Source organism: Schizophyllum commune (assembly GCF_000143185.2).
Source record: "Schizophyllum commune H4-8 unplaced genomic scaffold SCHCOscaffold_4, whole genome shotgun sequence".
NCBI lineage: Eukaryota > Fungi > Basidiomycota > Agaricomycetes > Agaricales > Schizophyllaceae > Schizophyllum > Schizophyllum commune.
The window spans coordinates 943323-962797 of record NW_026089541.1 but is presented as its reverse complement, the minus strand read 5'-3'; the positions used below and the strand labels follow the sequence as shown (position 1 = coordinate 962797).

The following is a 19475-nucleotide window of genomic DNA, read 5'->3' as shown; positions in this document are numbered from 1 at the left end:
CGACCAGACTCTCATCGTTCCCACTCTTCCAGCCCCCGCGTCATCCCTGCAACTCTCGAATTGTGTCATATTTCTGTTCGACCGTGCATCCCTACTGCCTTGTACCCCCCTCAAGTTTCTCGCCAATAATGGGTGGCTGGCGATATCGCCTCCTCGATCTCGACGCGAAATTGTACCTTGATGAACACGACGGGGGTAACTGGCGCGAGAAGTGGAAGTACATCCTCCACGCCATCCCTTACCACCCAGAGCCTCTTCGATTCCAGGCGCCGACGCTACTCCGACGCGCGGTCGAGAGTGCCAGGACAACGTGAGCGTTCATGGTCTTGTTTGCCGCATTTCCGAACCGTTGTTCAATGTTCCTGCAGTACCATAACATCGCTCCCTCTCGAGCTCGTCGACATGATTCTTGATCTACTCAACGACCAGCTCGATATCTTCTGCTTCGCCTTCACGTGTCGCGCGACCTGGTGTGCTGCCGAGCGACGCATACATGGCTTTATCGGCGCTTGGGCCAATGGATGGTCAGGGCATCGCATTATCTATATCAGCAACGGAGATGACCGGACAGACGAGGACTTCCCAAGGGACCTTAATATCGACTCCGAGGGAGAAGACTTCTGCACGGAATGTGGCCTGGACTCGGACGACGAGGAGGACGGGGAGGACCAGTGTCCTTGCAAACGAGGAGAACCATGCATGCATCCTCGAGCGTGTAACTTGTACGAATGGGCCGGTCATCAATACGCCGATATGGAGGAGAAACTCCCCTACGATCTGGCCAGCTCGCTCGTAGGCTGTCTTGAGAAGAGGTTCGAGAGCAGCACGGCGGACGACCATGCGGAACTTGTCATCCTCGAGCGTCTCATTCAACAGTTAGTCCCCAACGCCAACTTGCGCGAAACCAACGAAGCGGATCTCGTGCTATGCAACTATACGCGTGGGCTCTACGTGCGAGGCGCCGCTATGGTCGAACGCAATCGCCGTCACAGCTCGCAGTGCAATATGGCGACCGTCATACTGCGACGCACAAAATGGGAGGCCCACCACAGTGGACGTCAGGACCCGGACGATTGTTTTCTCCAAGGTGAACCTAACGGTGATTGGCGTGCGGCGTGGGCAGGAGATCGGTTGGACCTTTTAACGGTCGCCCAGATGGACGAGTTGCTGGAGGAAGGAGATGAAAACGAGGAGCCTATGCCTTGGATCGACGCGACCGTCGCAGTGCTTAACGATGTTTATAGCAGACGTAATTATTGATATGCATCATCATTGTGCTCGAAATTTGGACGGACGGGACTGGTCGGATTGTATAGATACGAGAACGACGCAGTTTCCCCATTTGATGGAGATTGTGAATATGCCACAGCGACGCCAATGGGTACAGAAGCCAGTCCCCTGGCGTGTCCTATTTGCGCCTGATATTGCTAGAAGTAGGCTTGTAGACAGCGTGACGGTTCATCATGCAGGGCGCTTGGTTGACGTTCGAAGCCTTATAACTCATTTACAACCCTTCTTGGATGAGATATTGCGAATACAACGATGGCCAAAAGTGCGGTGATGTGGCTGATCGGTTCGGCAAATGCCGATTAGTTGACACAAAGGTCAGGACCGGGTCACAGATTGGACCAAGCGTTCAACCACCTTGTTCTCAACCTCCACGTTCTCGCTCGGTTCATCGACTTTGCCCTTTGCCACTCTACACAATCCGTGATAGCTCCTGCATCGACAGTCTGCGCCCATATAACTCTCAACATCTGCGTCCCGATCGACTTGTGCCTCCAGTCTCGCGCCAACAATGGGTCGCTGGTATCGTCTCATCAACCTCGATGCGAAAGTGTACCTTGATGTATACGACTCCATGACTTGGAAACACAAATGGCAGTATTTTCTCTACGCTATATCTTACGAAGCAGAACCTCTTTGGTTCAAGATGCCAATGCTCCTCCGAGGCGCAGTGGAGAGCGCCAAGACAACGTGAGTGTTCATGTTCTTGGTCGTGCCACATTCCTGAAGTGCTGTCCCATGCTTGTGCAGTACTATAACCTCGTTGCCTCTCGAGCTCGTCGACATGATTCTCGACCTGCTCGATGACCGGCTCGATATCTTCTGCCTTGCCTTCACGTGTCGCGCCACCTGGTGCGCCGCCGAGCGACGCATCCAGCGCCTCATTCGCACATGGGCCCATGGATGGTCCGGACATCGCATCATCTATGTCAACGACGAAGACGATGCGACACGCAAGGATTTTCCAAGGGATCTTGAACTCACATCGAAAGATGGGAAGGACTTCTGCACGACATGTGGCGTGGACGAGGACAACAAGGGGGACAAATGTCCTTGCGCTCGAGGAGTGTCATGCAAAAATCTGCGAGTGTGTAACTTCTGGGATTGGGCCGGTCGTCGCTTCACCGAGATGTCCGAGAAATTCCCTTACGATCTTGCCGGCTCGCTCGTTAAAGATCTTGGCAAAAGGTTCGGCAATAGCACGGCGGGCGACCTTGCGGAACTTGCCACTCTCAAGCGCCTCATTCGACAGCTGGTCCCCAATGCGAAATTGCGCAGAACCAACGAAGAAAATCTCGTGCTTTGCAACACGTCGCGGAAGCTCTATGTGCGGGGCGACGCTATCGTCGAACGCAACCGCCGTGACTGCTTGAGGTGGAATATGGCGACCGTCGTACTGCGATGCACTGTATGGGGGGCCCGCTGGGGACGTGAGGACCCGGACAATCGCTTCCTCCATGGTGAACATAACGGATACTGGCGTGCGGCGTGGGCAGGAGATCGGTTGGAGCTTATAACGGTCGCCCGAATGGACAAGCTATTGAAGGAAGAAGATGAAGATGAAGAACCTAAGCCTTGGATTGATACCACTGTTGCAGTGCTTGACAATGTTTATAGCAGAATTTGGGATTGATACGCGTCATTTATGTGCTTGAGATGCAGATGGACAGGTCTGAACTTGATTATGTCAATACGAGAACAATACAGTCTTCCTAGTTTGATGGTAGTCTTGGATAAGCCACAACACCGTGCTGGTAGAGGTTTATTTCTTGGGCGATCGTCCATCATATACGAAGCTCTACGACACGCTCCTCGCCTCGCCGAACCTCGCAGACACTTTCACATGCCCCCTTGGCGAGCGCATGGAGAAGAATGACGAGCCAACGGACGACTCCCTGGATTTGCTAGAAAACGTACTTTTCCAGCCTTGTCCTACCGGCAAAACCGGCTACGTCTTACGCAACCTGTCGCGCAAGGTGTTTGTGCGCGGGGACGCCATCGCTGACTTCAATCGATATTACCAGTCCGTCTTGCGAAAGCCAGCGTGTCTGGCGGATGCGGCGTTCGCGCGGGCAACATGGCAGCCTGTTTGGGTGAGGAACCCTCCTGGACAGCACAGTGGCAGAGATTGCTGGATCCCGGGCTGGACGCCTGATGGGCAGAGATGGCGGGGCGTTTGGGCGGGGAACAGATTTGACATAGTCCCGATGGCCGTCTTCGAACGGGAAAAGGCAGAGGCAGGGGAGGAGTGGGTGGATGAATCGTCGGCATTGGTCGAGGAGATCTACAGAATCTGGGTGGAGGAGTACCAGCTCAAGCACTCAGCATCACGGTGGTACTAGGATTTAGTCAGGGAGAACTGGCACTTGGATAGCACAATTTCCGCTGATGAATGCGACTCTATTAGTCGGCACTGTCAATGCACCGATAGAACGATGCTAAGGGCGAGGGTGACAGGGCGACCGACGACAGGCGTGGCCAGACGACGCGCCAGCAGGCTGCGATACAGTCTAAGTCGAGTAGGCTTCCCTGTAAGTAGTCCAACGGCAGGGCGGGCGAGCTGGTCAGCGGCATTAAGGTCACAGTTCGCAGTCCTCGGTCCCTCAACTGGGATCGATATAGAGCTGCTGGGTGTTCTCCCTCTTCCTGTCGGGATGTATAGAGCAACTTCCGGACTGCTGTCGGATATGAAGTTACATATAGTCGAAGTTTGGTTGAACTCAGGTCAGGATCACTGCTCTTGTTTACCGAGCTTTGTTCGGACCGGCAAGCTCACTAGGCAACTGCCGAATCCTGACATTCATCACGAAATGTCCATCATGTCGTGCTTGTGTATACGGTAGCCGTTCCTTACGGGCGTACTTGCTTCAAGAACGATGACACGACGCTCCCAGATTGGTTGCAGAGGGGCTTCATACGAGTCCAGCGAGTTCCTTCTACCTGGGACTTCATACTTTCATGAGCTGAACGAGGGCACCCAGAGCGCCTCATGTTCGCTGGGCATTACCTCGGCCGGATACGGTTGAATGGGATCTTGATTAGGCGCGGCCGCCAGCGGTCCCTTATATCGGTCCTCGTGGCGCGTAACCATACCCTGGTGCGGTGATTTGTGCCAGTCCTCCTTCTAAAACTTCCCACCACCCCGCACCCAGTGACGTCCCTCCCACCCTTGTCGTTCTTTTCTCTCTCACCATCGTTCTCTTCGCGCGGGGGGTCGTGCCCATGTCTGTACTATCACCCTTCCTCTTCTTGTTCGCGCTCGCATCCGCGTATCTCGCCGCCGCCGACCGTAACGTGACCGTAGATGACACCAGCTCGGACATTCGGTATTTGGGGGACTGGACTACGTCCGCGACGACGGAGCTCGACTATGGCGGGACGCACCAACTGACGGAGGATCACTCGGCGACCGCGAAGCTGACGTTCACTGGTGCGTGGCGCGCTTTGCTGGACGGGCGCACGTGTTCTGACTCGCGCGACGCGCTTTATCAGGCAATGCAGTATACTTCATGAGCCCCAAATGGCCGTATACGGTCAATGTAGCCGTGTCTGTCGACGGTGGCGAGGTTTCTCTCATTGATCTCATCGATCACGACTCCCCTACGCAAGACGGCGGGTCCGAGACGAAGGACTGTCAGGTCGTTTGGGCGCGAACTGGATTGGAGAATGCGGAGCACACTTTGACTGTGAGCGTGGGTGGGGGGCAACAATTCGCGATTGTCGATGCTATCATGTACGTTTGAGCACCGGTTCCGAGGAGGCGCGCAGCTAATGTGCGCGTTGAACAGTTACACCGTCGAGGACGAGGAAACCACCACCGCCAATCCCACATCAACACAGGCGCATACTTCGCAATCGACGAGTGCTACCGAAACCAGCTCTTCTGAATCCGAGCCCTCTGCAACGCAAGTCGGAGCTACCAGTGATCACAAGAAGAATGGCGCGACGATCGCCGCCTCCGTCACGGTCGCCGTGCTTGGTATGCTCGCTGTCGCGCTCACGTTCTTTTGCATGAGCCGCCGCAAAAGAAAGCAGCAGCAACAGCAAGGAAGCCTCCTTCACCACGCCGCCACATTCGAGAAGTACCCGCCCGACTCCGACTACGGTGCCCACGCTGAGCTGAACTACCTCGCCGCGGTCTCTCCTGCGTCGTCGCGCACCTTCGTCGGCTCGCAAGGCTTCCCTTCGCCCTCGGATGGTCCGAAGTATGCACACTACCCGCAATTCTCGCCGACGACGGCGGGCCACGATATTCCAGACGCGACCTCGACCTCGGCCGCGCCCCACCCATACGCAGTCGCGCCCGCAAATCCCGCGCCTGTCACGACGGCGCAATTGCAGGAGGCTTTCCGGAACAGGACGTTGCAGTCGGACTCGGAGAATGCGGGCGCTTGGCCAGCTCCCATCCAGCAGCCCCAGCAACCCACGCAGGTGCCGAACTCGTACAACCCCGCTCCCAGCGCGTACGTGCCTCCGTCAGGCGTGCATCGACTGTCGACCATTACGGAGATGTCGTCTATCGCGTCGCTGCAGCCCTCGATGCAGTCGCTTCAGTCTGCCGCCGCACCGTCCTCAGCTGTGCAGCCGTTGCAGCCACCGGCAGCGCTCGGTGTCGACAGCAATCGACTGTCTGCCGCGCCGTCTGAGCACGACCTGCCCTACCTCTCTGCAAGCCCCACGCGCCAGTCCTTCCGACTATCGGGAAGCGGCCCAGTCGGCGAGCGGTACGCGGAGTCCTCCGGCGGAGCGAGTGACTTTTCGGCGGGTCACGTCTCCAACGTGAGCGTTCCGCAGGACGCGGTGAACCCGATGCCAACGCCCAAGCGCACGCACTCGATCAAGCGCGTACCGCCGCCGAAGGCATAAGGCGTTCTATGGTGACGATCTTGACGAGCAGCGATGTCTTGCATGCTTTGCCTTCGATGCTTCTTCTGCGGCGACCATCGACTTGGGCGTGTCATATAGCTATCTATTTGCTTTCCGCGCATTCGTTCGCACACGCACGTACACCTTTGCGTATTTTTGCTTTCGCAGTCCTGGCTGACACTGTTTTGCATACGTACATTAGCTTACTCTAACTTATTGTGGGCTCGACGCCAGCTCGTGCTGCGCCGTGTCGACGTTATTTGGGCGAACGTCTTGTCGGCGCGGGCACCGTGTCAAGGGGTTTGGGGAAGTTGCTTTTCGAGATTTCCAGGTCACTCGTTCTACTACGTGTCAATATGTACAGTAGCTATAGCTTCGAAGTTCGGGCTATGCGTCTCGTTGGCCGCAGCTGGCCTGTGGGGCTGGAATTGGAATTGGTGTTACCCTTCGATGATTGTATTGATACCCTTGAAGTGGATTTATTATCGTTGTCAGTAGGCGTATTATTATGCAGAATGCTTGGTGTCATACTGGACGACCTGGTATGCACACTGACCGGACGTCAATGCGAAGGCATTCTATGACCTTGTCACGCTCGCAAGTGCTCAAGTTCAACCCCTTCAATCGGCCAATGGCGATTATAGTGACGTGTACCAAACGTGCAACCTATAGGTTGAACCACACCATCACCATCGTTAGGGCTGAGCACGTTTCTCGCAGCTCTGAAAACTGCTTTTCGCAGTCAGTACAGATCATTGGTCGCTGTTTATCACAGAGTACTCACCAAGACAAGGTTATCAGCACGTCCATCCAGACAAAGATGCTGACGAAGCAAATGGCAGCTGTGCCCGAAGCTGCTTCCTCCCGTCTGCCTTTGGAGCTCCTGCTCTATATCGTGGACTGCGTATCTGACCAGCAAATTTACTTCACCCTCTCTCTCGTATGCCATGCCTTTCTCAACCAATGTCGACATTGGGCTTTCCGACGCCTCAGGATCCGACGACTCATCGCTCTTCGCAAACTCAATGCCCTCACCCAATCCTCCCTCTGCACATTCTCTCGACACGTACGCTGGATATCGATTAACCAGAGACAGATATCTGAGATAGGCGGCCTGTCCTTTGACTGCATGCGCTACATGCCCAACCTTGTCACCCTGCGCGTTGAGTGCATGACGAGCTTCCAATGCGACAGCTTTCTCATTGGACCATTGGCGCAACTGTTCAGCATGACCACATTGACGCTTGACCGAGTCGGGTTTGGTACCTTCGGCACTTTCCTGGATGCTCTCGAGGCGCTTCCAGAGCTGCGGAATCTCACCCTGCTCGACGTCTTCATACGCGACGAAAACATCCCTTTCGCCGTGTATGCCTCAACGAGAGGATTGGCGAAGCTTCGCTTCTTGAGGTGCCTGTTATGGGGAGTGATGTACCGATTTTTACTCGCCGTGATGCTCGTGCTACCTCACTGCCCGCTAATCACGCATCTTGATCTCTGTCTACCCTTCACTGAGGATGGGCTGGCAGGCCTTCTCTGCGATTTCATTGGAGCTCTGGCGCCCACATTGACCGCTATGCGTGTCGATCCCGGATACAAGTACTTCTCGCCTACGGAGTGTACGTCTCTGTTTTCCCGTCGCTGAGATGCGCTTGTATGCGACCCTCGACTGACCGTTGTACAGATGCGAAGCTGGACTTCGGTCGCTTTGCCGCTCTCCGCTCGTTCACCGTCGAGCCTGTCCTCCTTGCTGATTGGCACTCTCCCGGTGTGACGGAGCGTATACTCGACCTACTCCTGTTCGTCCTGCGCGCCCCCGCGCTTCGAAAGCTCGTTATAGTATTACGCATCGACGGAAGATGTTGCCATGAGGACCTTACTACGGGGATGGAATGGGCAACGCTGGACAACCATGCCAGCAGCTCGTCGTGTTTGGGGGCGCTCAAGTTCGTCATTTGTGGAAGCTCGGCAGTCGCGGACACACGGGGAGTGGTAGAACGGATACAGGAGTCGCTACCGAAGGCAGAGGAGAAGGGGATACTGCAGTTCAGGGCATCCACTAGCGTTGCCGAATGGTCAGTATTCATTTGAGTCCTTGCTGTCAACTTGCAAGCTGATGTGGAAAACAGAATAGCCAATTAGACAGGTACCGTAGAAAGTAATATACCTGCACACCTCCACCTCCAACTTCAACCGTACAAGACCTCATAGGCATGGAAGATTGGCTGGCCGCGGCCGGTGCGCCCTCGGGTCCAAATTAAACTCCAAATTTCAGACAATGACCTCGTGCGTGCCCGAATGCCCTACACGAGTGGCAAGGCGATTTTTTTCGGGCTAAAAACATGCTTAAAAAGATGCTGAAAAAGGCGCTCAAAAAGACGTTGTTTTTGCGCCGAAAAAGTGCGTGTTTTCAGGGTCAAAAAGGTGTCGAAAAAGACTGTCTTTTGAAGCATCTTTTGGCCACTGAAAAGGCGCCTCAAAAGTGTGTCTTTTTGCCACCAAACAGAGAATCTTTTTGTCCCACTTTTTCATGCGGAAAACACCATCTTTTTACGCCCCAAAAGACGGTGTGCGCCTTTTCAGCTGTCAAAAGACCGTCTTTTTGGCCAGAGCGCCTTTTTACCTGTAGAACAATTGTATTTTTTGTGCCAAAAAGGGACACAAAAAGTGAGTCTTTTTGATGGCAAAAAGACGCACTTTTGAGGCGCCTTTTCAGTGGCAAAAAGATGCTTCAAAAGACAGTCTTTTTCGACACCTTTTTGACCCTGAAAACACGCACTTTTTCGGCGCAAAAACAACGTCTTTTTGAGCGTCTTTTTCAGCATCTTTTTAAGCATGTTTTCAGCCCGAAAAAAATCGCCTTGCCACTCGTGCTACGTCCCCTTCGGGGTGACATACGAAAAATTTGGAACGATACAGAGAAGATTAGCATGGCCCCTGCACAAGGATGACACGCTTTTCCGGAGTGGTAGACCTACGGGTCTCAATATTTATTGTTCCGCTTACCTATGTCATATTCATCATACCGGCCACTTTTCATGATTGTTTTACCCATTTACTGTGAGCTGATGGTGTGCTTTGTGGGTGTACGGTACGGCTGGACGTGTCGGCATGAGGCTTGTGTTGGTTGGCGACTGATCCATGGCCGCTGCCTTTTGCCCCACCGACGCGCACCATCGGAGCGAAGACAAGAGAGAAAACAACATCCCATTCGCAGGTACGGTACGACATGTAGCTACTACTAGCATGTGCCGCAAGCAGTGGCAAAGGAACGCCATTATAACAAAGTCGAACGGAGGTGATACAACAAAAGGGTGCATGCATACGTATGGACGAGACATGGAGATGCAAACAATGAAGATGCTGCAGATGAACATGGGATGCAAGAGATGAGATGTGCATGCATGAGGATGGTGGGATGGACAAGGAAGACGGGGAGGAGTCAAGTGGGTAAAGAACATTCAAAGGGACGAGCGTGTAGTGAGACGATTGAGCGAGACCAAAGAAGCGAGAGAGAACGAGTCAAAGAATAAGTACGTGAGGCGGAGAGGGGGATGAGTGGGTGACGCGCGGTACAAGCAAGCAATGCAGCGAAAGATGGTCGGTAAGTACACAGCAGCGCCCGCCGCCAGCGGGTGCATTACAGTAAATAGGCCAGAATAAAGAAAGTCAAAATGACGTCCGTAAACGCCAACGAAATTATACACAAAGCACTTCCCCCACTTCCCTCCTCAGCGCGACACAGAATCCGTCTCGACAACGAGCGAACCTAGATCGACGGCACCGGCGAGCTCGACCCAAACCCCTTTCCCATCCCCCTCTGCACCCCATTCATCGGCCGCGACTTGTTGTTCGGATGGTGCTGCCGCTGATGCTTCTGAACCTGGTGACCCAGATGATGCCTATGGCCTCGCGAGTATTGCTGTTGCTGCTGGTTCTGCGCGGCCAAGGCCTTGCCTTTCATCTTCCGCTCTTGACGGAGCTGCTTGCGGGTCTTCAAGTGGTTGGCATCGAGGTGATGGATGATGTCGAGGGACGGTGATGAATTGGTGTTGGGGGTGGGGGATTGGACGATGCCTGATGGTAGGCCAGAAGCGGACTGTTGCCCTCCGTCGACTGTCGTGTCCATACCCTGCGTTGGCGTGCGGTCACCATTGCGGTCAGGGCTTTCGTGCCGCCTAGACTGGTTCAAGCGAGGCGCGCGCCGCCTCGTATCTTCCCACAGCAGATGATGCCGCATCGGGCTAGCGCGGATCATGCCCGACAAATCGCCCGTATCCGACGTCCATCCAGGCGCATCGCTGCGACCGGCGACAACCGCGCCATGACTCTGTCTGAACGCGCCCACCGAAATGAGGTCCCACCGCCGCAGGCTCTTGAGGTGTCGCCCATCACCGGGGTGTGCATCGTCAGTGCCACTCGCGTCTTCCCAAGGGCTCTCAGCGTCCATGAATGAGCTGTCGAGAACGTCGTCGAGTTCGATGGGTTCCTGGAAGTTGGCAGGATCTTGAAAGGCGCTGTCGAGCTGCATAGGTGCACGGAAAGGTTCGGGTGAGAGCACTTCGCTCTCGGAGCCCGAGAAGACATGCTCGAGGCGTGCGGGGGCTGGGACCGACGAAGGACGGAGGGAAGGAAGTTGGCGAAGGAATGCCTCCATCTAATAGCGTGTTTAGCATCGACATTGATAGGCTCTGGAAAGAAGAAAGACGCACCCCCTCCGCTGGACCCAATCCTGACAGGCTCGAAACAGAGATACCTCTGCCCCTGCCCCTGCCCCTTCCAATCCTCGGATGCGGCGACGGAATATTGTTCTTTGCGTCGTCGATCACTACATGTTTCGTGCCCACCACCATCTCGAACGCGCCCTCCCGTGGACCCTCTTGCCCACTCGACGTGCTCCTGCCATGCGAGGGGCTCCGCACATCGGGCTCATCAAACTCGTCCGACTCGTCTCCAGGGAACTCGGCACCAAACAGCGCGCGGCCCGCGAGGATGTCAGCCGGCCTGAGGGAGTCGACGCCCCCGACGCCGGCGCCAAGCCGCGGACGGGTGCGAGAAACAACGGGGCTCATGGTCGAGAGCGGATTGATGGCAGAGACACTGGGCGGGAAGCTGAAGATCTGCATCGCGCGCTCGTTCGGGAGATCGTCCTCGCCCACGAGTTCTTCGTCGGTCGTATCGCCCTCGCCCTCGCCTTCGTAAGCGTCCACATCCTGCTCGTACCCATCCTCTTCGCCTTCCGTAGTGTCCATGTCCTCGCTCTGACTGGGACTGGGGCTGGTGGGCGCAGCAGACGCGTCGGTCGTCTCGAACTCGAGCTGGTACAAGTGCTCTGCGCTGGGTAGCGCGCCGTTAGTGAATAGAAGCTCGCCATTCCAGCCCTCGGCGAGTTCGAAGGGCATATTGTCACGCGCAGCCGCGTCTTCATCCTCATCCACGGACATGGTGGCATCGGAGTCGTTGGCGTCAGGGGTGTCTTTGTCATCGTCGGATGCTTCTAGGCTTGCGAAGAAGAGGTCAGCGTCGAAGCTTGACTCCTCCTCATCGTCCGACCAGCCAGTAGCGAGGCCTACGTATCCCTCGCCGACACGAGAGGACCCGTCTTCGTCGTCGTCATCATCCTCTTCTTCCTCTTCTTCATCGGCTTCCATTCCCTGCTCTTCATCGTCCTCCGTTGCGTCGGTGTCCACGGCCATTTCCTCGTCGCTCGGTCCTTCGCTCCTTATCCGCGAACGGATGACCCATCCGTTGCGTTGATCGCGTCGTTTTCCTTCATCACCAAGGAGCTCCCTCTTGACTCGCGCCTTCTCCCTCGTTCTCGCCTCCTCCGACACGATGAAGCTCTCCTCCTCTTCCGCGATCGAGTCGTCCGAGTCAAATTCGGACAAGGGGGACGAGCTATCGTCGCCATCACTGCTGCTGTCCGATGACGAGCCTCCTGATGACGAGATCGCCGACGCGGACACAAATGTGGGGAACGCATCCGAAGCCGCCGCACCGTGCAATTCATCGTCCGACGAGTCTGAGCTGGATGACGACTCGCCGGACGACACGACCCGCCTTCGCTTCTTGGGTACGAACACCTGCTTCTTCTTCCCCTTCTTGTCGGTCGTGCCTCTGGGCGGAAACTTGGGGCGCGGGAGGGTCGACTGGTACGTTTTGCCGGCTTGGAAGATTTTCTTGGGCGCGGGCTGGCGCAAGCGGGCCGCGGCCTGCGAGGGAGTAAAGCCGGCCTGCGCGGCGGCAGCGAGGCGCGCGGCGACGACGGCCTTGGTGGGGCGGCCGCGGCGCTTCGGCATGTTCGCTAGGTCGACGATCGGGGGTGGCTGGGAGGAGGTGGAGGCGCCGACGTTGCTGACCGCCTGGTGATATTGGTGATGCTTGCCGTGTTTGCTCGAGGGCGTCGCGCGCCGCTTGTCGAGAAGACTCGGGGGCACGGTGAGCTTGATTTTGAGGGAGGGAAGCTTGGGGGTGGGAGGGGCGGACGTGGAGGGAGTGGGCTCCGGGGTGGGTGCATGGACATTGGTGCGATTCTCGTGGGCTGGGGCGAGGAAGACGCGCGCGGGGGGCGGCTTGTTGTTGTTGCAGGTGCACTCGCCGTCGCACACTGGACAGAGGTCGAGGTCGATGTCCTCGTCGTCGTTCGCCGAGGGGTTGTAGCTGCTTACGGCGACGGATTTTGCGGTATAGGGACGAGGAGGCGACATACGAGACATCTGCTGGTTTTCTGGCTCTATCCGGGGTCGATCAGCGTCCTGCTCGCGCGATCGATGGAAGGGGGCGTGGCGAAGTACTGAGCTCCAAGAGGCAGGTGCGCCGACGCGCGTCGAGGAGTGATCTTCGCGCGCGGGAAGTACGAGACTGAACACTCACTGTGGGCTTGGGGCAAATGTACATTTAGGTGCAGAATCCAGGGTGTGCGATTGTTGGGCGCGTGTTCTGCGGCGAGATGGCCACAGAAGGAGGGGAACTCGGTTAGGAGCTGGTGGTTGGGGAAGAGCAGGCGAGATCACTAAATTTGATGGCGCAGACTTTCCCCTCCCGAATCCCGATAATCCGGCCACGTGGAACCGCGCCCAGCACGCGGCCTCTCTTACTGTAACTCATTCCACACCACCGCTGGTCACCCAGACCCGGGCCTACATTGTCTGGCGGATATACGACTGCCTTCTCCCCAGTCCAGGGTACGCTCATGCCCTTGATCTCCATTGCCTCATCCCCCCTTCTCCTTCCATATCGATAAGCTAGCCACGCAGGCGGTGGTGGCGTACCAATCCTTCCACTACGGCCGCCATGATCGTTCCACCGACGACGGATCAGGCGCGCGGTTTGCTCAAATGAGAATCACTGGCGCAACAATGGCTTCAATCAGGCGCACTCGCGTGCTCAATCCACCCTTCCCATTGGCTAAAAGGCCCTAATCTCACAGGTTACGATTGGTATGCGAGTCTCAACCTTTTATAGACCTGACGATTGTTGTGTAAAAGCAAGGGAAAGCGCAGGAGAATACCCAGGATTGCCACGGAACTCTGCGAATCCCAAATCGCTGGAGTTCAGTGGAAAACCTGGGAATTCGGATGTCCGATCACTTTGGGCACGTGCGAACGCCACATCAACTTGCTCCCGTGCCTCGGACCCAGTTGCACGAGACATGCCCCCCGCCCGCGACGATTTTCCGCTGCTCAACGCGGATATGCACTCTAGCCTCCGTTGTCCCTGACTCCTACACGGCCGCGTCGTCCACACCTGGAAATCAGGTGAACGGAGGAACAGCCGCAATTTACCTGCTGGGAGCAGTTTCCTAGGTAATCCGGGCAAGTCGAATCCTAGGTATCGCGGCAAACAGGTAGAATCTGGCTATCACAGGCCACGTGCCCGCTGGGGCCGCGCGTCGCTCTGCGCGTCGCCGCTCCCGTTGCCTCGTTTTGCGTTACACAGAATAAAAGAGAGAAAGCATATTGATACTATTATCTTATTCTCGATCTACATAGAGTACACAAAGTCGGATGTTACGGAACCCGCTTAAGCCTATCGTAATGCTCCCTACCTCCGTAGGCGCCCGAGACCGCCGCACCATTCCAATTGTGAGGGCTCTGCAGTCGACGGATTTGCTCTACATACATGGTGAACACCTGCGAAGCTCTCAGCAGCTGATATACAAAGAGAATAGTGTCAACACACCTGAAAAGAGTAGTTTCACTGCCAGGGGGTGTCTGGCGGTCATGATCAACAGGCTTCACGACGCGATGGGCAGACAACGAACTCACGTCGAGGCGCTGCGATGTACGCTATTGATGACAAGTTGCACGTCGGGCCGTCGAGGGGGTCACTGACACGTTCAAAGCCTGCAAGCGGCAAGCCGCGCAGGTCGCAAGGAGGGGACGGGACAGAGGGCGCACATGGCGTCGCAAGGCGCTCAAGCGGAAACCGATATCGGTCTTGCTGAGCCCCTCAAGCGAAGGCAGGCAGTCGTCGCGGAGGCGGAGGGGAGACACGGGGCATGAGTTTCGCGGGGGAGGGGAGGGGAGAACGCGGGAACTGCGCGAGGGCAGACGGTTCATGGTTGTCAAGGACAAGTGGACTTGTCTTTTCTCGCATTGCTTGCGGTGTGTCAGCCAGCCTGCTTGTCCGTGTTGTGAATCCAAATTCGTGGCGTCGTCCAAAACCAAATTTGGACCGAATCACTGGTCGGACCGGTGCAGCATGCGGTGCGAATACCTGATTTCCAGCAGTGGAACGGAACACCTCAAATCCAGATGTTCATCAGCCAAAATACGGCCAACGTCTGAGTCTGTTAAACAAATATCGCTTTCTATCTGGAATTTAGCAATCGACCACGCAGCCGTGTACCCCATGCCCTTCCGACCGGATGCCCTCATCGCGTACCTCATCGCCCATCGCCCGCCGTACCTCGTTTATACGACCCGTAATTCATGCCGGCTGCCCTCGCCACGAGTCACCTACAACCTCGCTAGGGCTCTCGTACATCTTCGCTGTGATTTACAAGCATACTCAACGCGCAATATATCTTGCCTGCCCCATGACACCCATTCACCGTCCTCCGCCCGTGCGTCAGCTGAGCGTCTTAACCGAGCACTTCCCCGCAAGGCGCACACAGGTGCCGTGATATACAGCCTCCGGTCCCAAATGAGCACTGCGGAGCAGGTAAGTGCATTATCACGGGGCATATATAAGAGGCGCCGGCGGGAGGCCTGAGCTTCATTGCCTGGTACCGTTGCTTCCACCTTAATCGGCGCGCACTTCGACTCCACCACTCGGCTTGCAGAGCTCGCCCACCACCCTCGCCACAATGTCCAGCCCACGCTCGCCCCTCTCAGACAAGTTCGACCCCTTCGCCGTGCACCCCTTCACGCGCTACGCATCTCCGCGTCCGCGATCCGACACCAGCGACAGCGCGTCCCTACCTAGCGCATACCCCTTCACGTCGTCGTACGCCAGCTCGGGTCAGCCGCCGCGCACACCACCGAAGCCGCCGACGTCGAGGCAGGCGTCTGGGAAGTGAACGGGGTGTTCGTCGGCGCGGGCGGGATGCCCTGCGAGACGTCTCCGTCCTTGCCCAGACAGGAGACCTCCGTCTCGGTGGAAGGCGCGTGATTCTTCGAAGTCAATGACTCGTGAGTGGATCGCCTTCTATGTACCGCAGGGCGCTCACTGATGCACAGATCTGCTTGGCTCTCGCCTGCGTCTCGGGTTCCCTTCAATCTTCTATTCTATACCACGCCATACCTTCGGGCCTCTTATGAAAGCCTAGAGCATCGGGTCTGTCAAGCCCCCATGTACTACGATGCACTCATGATCATGACTGGTCTACATAACCAATTTCCTACCAGACCGCACGCTACCTTCTCACCGAATCGCACACTACCTTCTCACAAACGCACTTCTATACCTCGTAACTAAGCCTAGCCTGTACTTCTAGTTAACATGAACCGCTTCCTTCTTCTGCACCTTCACAGCTGTGCGCTCGCCAGCTGCCTGCGCCTGGAAGAGTTCGTTGCGCCTTCTTCGCCACAATTCTCCGCCTGTCCCACTGAGCTGATGCTTCTTGGCTCGACCAAGCCTTCAGCCCTTCAGCGCGCTCTCCACAACCTTCAACATCGCGACAATCTTCTCCCTGTAAACATCGTTGGCTCGCATCTCATACAATTCGAAGCGAAGACGCTCACTCTTCCAGCCGTCTTCCAATGAGCTGCAGCCCAACGGGCGCGTTCTCCCAAGTCTTGGGATCGTCATCTGCAGGAAGAAGGTTAGCACGATATGCTATATCGGCGCGGTCAAGTGGATGGCTGTGGCGTGTCGATCCATGAGATCGGCAGTACGACGATCCCTGGACGTCGGTGCTGTGCGGCAGGTGCACGACTCGCGACCCGACAGTGCCAGAACAAAGACGAACGAAAATAGGACGCAGGATCACTCACATAACGCCTGATTCGTCGCATCTGCATCGTTGAGTGGCACAAAGCTCGCGTTCACAACATCGACGCTCGAGTTGACGCGCGTGACGGGGAAGACGCCGGTGGTCTAGGCAGGGAAGATGGTCAGCAGTTAGACGCGGTATGGCCTGTCGGACGGGGTCAGACGCGCCAGGCGCCCGAGAGGGCATGTCAGGCGCTCGAGATCCGGGGTACGCCCTGCGGCGCTCTCGTAACAGGAAAGCAGCTATCCCGCGAGCGCGAGAGGTCCAGCAGAGCAGGCTCACCAGATCTAGCATGGGGCCTATCACCAGGTTAGCTGACGCTACAAATGCATGGCGAATATACGCACTCAGGTTCCCATACCCATAAGGGTAGGCTACGCCCCGCTCCTTGGCTGGGTTCGAGGTCGCGGGCATAATGAGCGCATCGATGGGGCGGCCGGTCGAAGTATGGTTGGCGGAGCTGAGAGGGGAAATTCGGTCGGCATCCATTTCTATTTCCCTTGTGAGCACCCTTGACGCACCCATTCCACGCATCTCTGAAGAGCTGCGTATAGTTCTGCAGCACCTGCACCAGTTGCCACGATTCGTACACGCTTGGGCGCTCCTCCGGTGGCACATAGGCCAAGTAAGATGAGATGATTGGTAGGAAGGGCTCGCCGGACGCGTTGAAGTCCGTTTGGACTGATCGTTTGTCAGCTTTGCCCGCCACAAGATACCACGGCCACTTACTGTCGAGGTGACCATCAACGTGGAAGAGTTTCCTTGGGGGTTGATGAGTACACGATCCTCTCTGCATGTCGAAGCCGGAGGAAACTTCCCGCCACTCACCCCATCTGCGTATTGTACTCGTACCACTCCGGCGGTACCCACTCGACCACCTCATGGCCTGCCGCCTCCAAGGCCTCCTTCACCTCATGCATCGCCCTCTGCACCGGCGGCCAGGGCTGCACATGACCATCACCGTTCGCCCAGCCGAACACCAGCTTCTCCGGGAGCTTTTCGTGGGATTCGCGCCAGGGGATGGGCAGGGTGGACGGGTCCGAGTTCCAGAGGCCGGCGTTGACGAGGGAAGAGAAGACGAGCTTGAGGTCAGCGGGGGAGCGGCCCATGGGCCCGCAAGTGGAGGTGACTGACACGGTTTCAGGGAGGTGGATGACAGATGGATCGTAGCGACTCACTTGCTTGCTCGCCACGAAGGCTGTTAGCCATATTCGCATAGCTGCAACGACCGACTGGTATGGTGTGATTAGTCTTTACGCGTATCGTCTGACGGCGGACGCACCACTCGGGCGAACACACCAGAGGCCTGTGTTCGTGCAAGGAATGCGGATGGATCCCGCAATACTAGGTGGTCATCAGCAGTCCGACTAGTTCACTGATCGTCGATACTCACTCAGTCCCAAATCCGATGAAGGAGCCATGGAAGCCGACTGTACAAGGTCAGTCGCATCAGAGGAGAACCGATGAGCTGCGGCCTACCCAAAGAGCTCTCTCCGCCTGACGAACCACCTGTACAACGACCTGGTTAGATTGGCCGTCGTGACCGAACTTTACCACCTACCAGGTGTGAGTCGGCGGTTGAATGGGTTCTTCGTCTCACCAAAGATGTTGTTGATGGACTCGCCGGCCTAGAATTGGAATTAGCGTCAGCAGGCCATAAAGCTACGGCGAATGTACCATGAGCGAAGTCGGAATATTCGTCTTGACAAACAGTACGGCCCCAAGCTCTTCCAAAGCTGTCACCGTTAGTGAGTCTTCTTCAGCGGGCCGGTCTACAGGGTAAGGTCAGTTGGAATGATCGTCCAGGCGAAGCCTTGTGCCACTTACTGGCCCAGCTCACGTAGCCGATTGTCGCATCAAAGCCCTTGAACCGGAACTGGTCTTTAAGGGAGCTGTGATTTGGTATCAGCAATATATCACCATTTTGAAACCTCGACTTACATCGGCAACCCGTGCAGGGGTCCGACCGTCTTGCCAGTCTCCGCAAAGTACGCGTCGAGCTTCTTTGCTTGCTCCCGACCACGCTCAAAGAGCACCTCCGAGACCCTGTGAGCCCATTAGACACCACCCTCTCGCTATTACAAACAGATCAGGATCCACTCACGGCCTGAAAAGCTGCTGCGCCACGACCGTCCGCTTGATGACTGCCTCCAGTACCTCGGTCGCAGACCACTCCCCCGTCGCCACTCTACCTATCACATCGCTCGCAGTGCTCTCCGTAATCTCTAGCTCCCTGTCCGTGAACAGCCCCGACTCGAGGGCAAACTTGGACACATCGTCTACACTGTCGTCGGGAAGCAGATCGTCCGGGACCAGGTATTCCGTTGGTATCAACGCATCTCGTGCGGCAATTTTCTCCGCAACGATGTCCGCCCAGTACGAGGTGTTACGGGGAAGAAGATCGCGTGCGTCGACTTCATTGCCATAGTAGAACGCAGAGCGCGCGCTTGCAAGAGCGAGGAGAAAGGCGCAGACACCCCACGCGAAGATCATATCTGCAGCCCACGTCAACGTCGGTACACTGGTGGGAAGGTCGTCGGGAAGCCCTTTGGAACTCACCCGAACCCTTTTATCTCTCCGGCGAATTCATGATAAGTGGAAAGCGCGGGCTGATAAGCGCGTTCGGCGGCCTCGTCATGAGAATGCGGAGGTTGGCGGCTTCTTGGGCACATGCTGGGCAGGGGCGACCCGAGATGATGACCGAAAGCAGAAAGGGGCAAGTTCATATCTTCCTACCGGATGGCGATAGATGCGACATCAAGACCTACGCTGGCTCGGCACGAAGATCCACACCCCTTTACCTCCTTAGTGCAGCTCGCCAGAGACGCTGGCAAAGGCCGCGTATGAGCGATGAAAGGTGTAGTCAGGAAGCACGACAGCGGTCCAA

General features: G+C 56.5%; 11 protein-coding genes across 11 annotated transcripts; 7 read left to right on the top strand and 4 right to left on the bottom strand.

Annotated features, from left to right (window-relative positions):
• Positions 1-128: 128 nt before the first annotated feature.
• Positions 129-1260, top strand: SCHCODRAFT_01088606 (uncharacterized protein; the record flags this gene model as incomplete). Its single annotated transcript, XM_003033154.2, has 2 exons — positions 129-310; positions 369-1260. 2 exons carry the CDS (start codon positions 129-131, stop codon positions 1258-1260), a joined length of 1074 nt encoding a protein of 357 aa, XP_003033200.1.
• Positions 1261-1661: 401 nt separating this feature from the next.
• SCHCODRAFT_02686365 (uncharacterized protein) lies at positions 1662-4000 on the top strand. The gene is made up of 3 exons (XM_003033153.2): positions 1662-1977; positions 2038-2896; positions 3015-4000. Exons 1-3 carry the CDS (start codon positions 1799-1801, stop codon positions 3627-3629), a joined length of 1653 nt encoding a protein of 550 aa, XP_003033199.1. The 5' UTR covers positions 1662-1798; the 3' UTR covers positions 3630-4000.
• A 394-nt stretch (positions 4001-4394) lies between these two features.
• On the top strand, positions 4395-6331 carry SCHCODRAFT_02217430 (uncharacterized protein). Its single transcript, XM_003033152.3, has 3 exons — positions 4395-4717; positions 4780-5020; positions 5076-6331. Exons 1-3 carry the CDS (start codon positions 4510-4512, stop codon positions 6151-6153), a joined length of 1527 nt encoding a protein of 508 aa, XP_003033198.1. The 5' UTR covers positions 4395-4509; the 3' UTR covers positions 6154-6331.
• Positions 6332-6833: 502 nt separating this feature from the next.
• SCHCODRAFT_02571687 (uncharacterized protein) lies at positions 6834-8413 on the top strand. Its single transcript, XM_050343845.1, has 4 exons — positions 6834-6894; positions 6947-7769; positions 7835-8225; positions 8280-8413. Coding segments are annotated over exons 2-4 (1188 nt in total). The 5' UTR covers positions 6834-6894; positions 6947-6973; the 3' UTR covers positions 8281-8413.
• A 572-nt stretch (positions 8414-8985) lies between these two features.
• SCHCODRAFT_02494482 (uncharacterized protein) lies at positions 8986-9192 on the top strand (the record flags this gene model as incomplete). The annotated part of the gene is made up of 1 exon (XM_003033151.1): positions 8986-9192. One exon carries the CDS (start codon positions 8986-8988, stop codon positions 9190-9192), a length of 207 nt encoding a protein of 68 aa, XP_003033197.1.
• Positions 9193-9197: 5 nt separating this feature from the next.
• On the bottom strand, positions 9198-9892 carry SCHCODRAFT_02726871 (uncharacterized protein; the record flags this gene model as incomplete). Its single annotated transcript, XM_003032532.2, has 1 exon — positions 9198-9892. The coding sequence occupies exon 1, from the start codon at positions 9609-9611 to the stop codon at positions 9198-9200; it is 414 nt and encodes a 137-aa protein (XP_003032578.2). The 5' UTR covers positions 9612-9892.
• Positions 9766-13298, bottom strand: SCHCODRAFT_02217359 (uncharacterized protein). The gene is made up of 3 exons (XM_050342098.1): positions 13024-13298; positions 10863-12883; positions 9766-10807 (listed from the first exon to the last, which is right to left on the bottom strand). The coding sequence occupies exons 2-3, from the start codon at positions 12864-12866 to the stop codon at positions 9920-9922; spliced, it is 2892 nt and encodes a 963-aa protein (XP_050200986.1). The 5' UTR covers positions 12867-12883; positions 13024-13298; the 3' UTR covers positions 9766-9919.
• Positions 13299-14096: 798 nt separating this feature from the next.
• SCHCODRAFT_02617928 (uncharacterized protein) lies at positions 14097-14734 on the bottom strand. Its single transcript, XM_050344845.1, has one exon. The coding sequence runs from the start codon at positions 14709-14711 to the stop codon at positions 14439-14441; it is 273 nt and encodes a 90-aa protein (XP_050200985.1). The 5' UTR covers positions 14712-14734; the 3' UTR covers positions 14097-14438.
• A 108-nt stretch (positions 14735-14842) lies between these two features.
• Positions 14843-15707, top strand: SCHCODRAFT_02217218 (uncharacterized protein). Its single transcript, XM_050342096.1, has one exon. It carries the CDS (start codon positions 14854-14856, stop codon positions 15364-15366), a length of 513 nt encoding a protein of 170 aa, XP_050200984.1. The 5' UTR covers positions 14843-14853; the 3' UTR covers positions 15367-15707.
• SCHCODRAFT_02617924 (uncharacterized protein) lies at positions 15399-16122 on the top strand. The gene is made up of 2 exons (XM_050344844.1): positions 15399-15785; positions 15834-16122. Exon 1 carries the CDS (start codon positions 15461-15463, stop codon positions 15671-15673), a length of 213 nt encoding a protein of 70 aa, XP_050200983.1. The 5' UTR covers positions 15399-15460; the 3' UTR covers positions 15674-15785; positions 15834-16122.
• A 39-nt stretch (positions 16123-16161) lies between these two features.
• SCHCODRAFT_02217214 (amidase) lies at positions 16162-19200 on the bottom strand. The gene is made up of 19 exons (XM_050342095.1): positions 19148-19200; positions 18693-19083; positions 18530-18634; positions 18416-18480; positions 18266-18360; positions 18150-18216; positions 18068-18097; positions 17982-18018; positions 17871-17932; positions 17767-17820; positions 17491-17717; positions 17417-17442; positions 17318-17349; positions 17110-17269; positions 16936-17048; positions 16871-16887; positions 16590-16692; positions 16338-16404; positions 16162-16285 (listed from the first exon to the last, which is right to left on the bottom strand). Exons 2-19 carry the CDS (start codon positions 19079-19081, stop codon positions 16234-16236), a joined length of 1701 nt encoding a protein of 566 aa, XP_050200982.1. The 5' UTR covers positions 19082-19083; positions 19148-19200; the 3' UTR covers positions 16162-16233.
• Between the last annotated feature and the right edge of the window lie 275 nt (positions 19201-19475).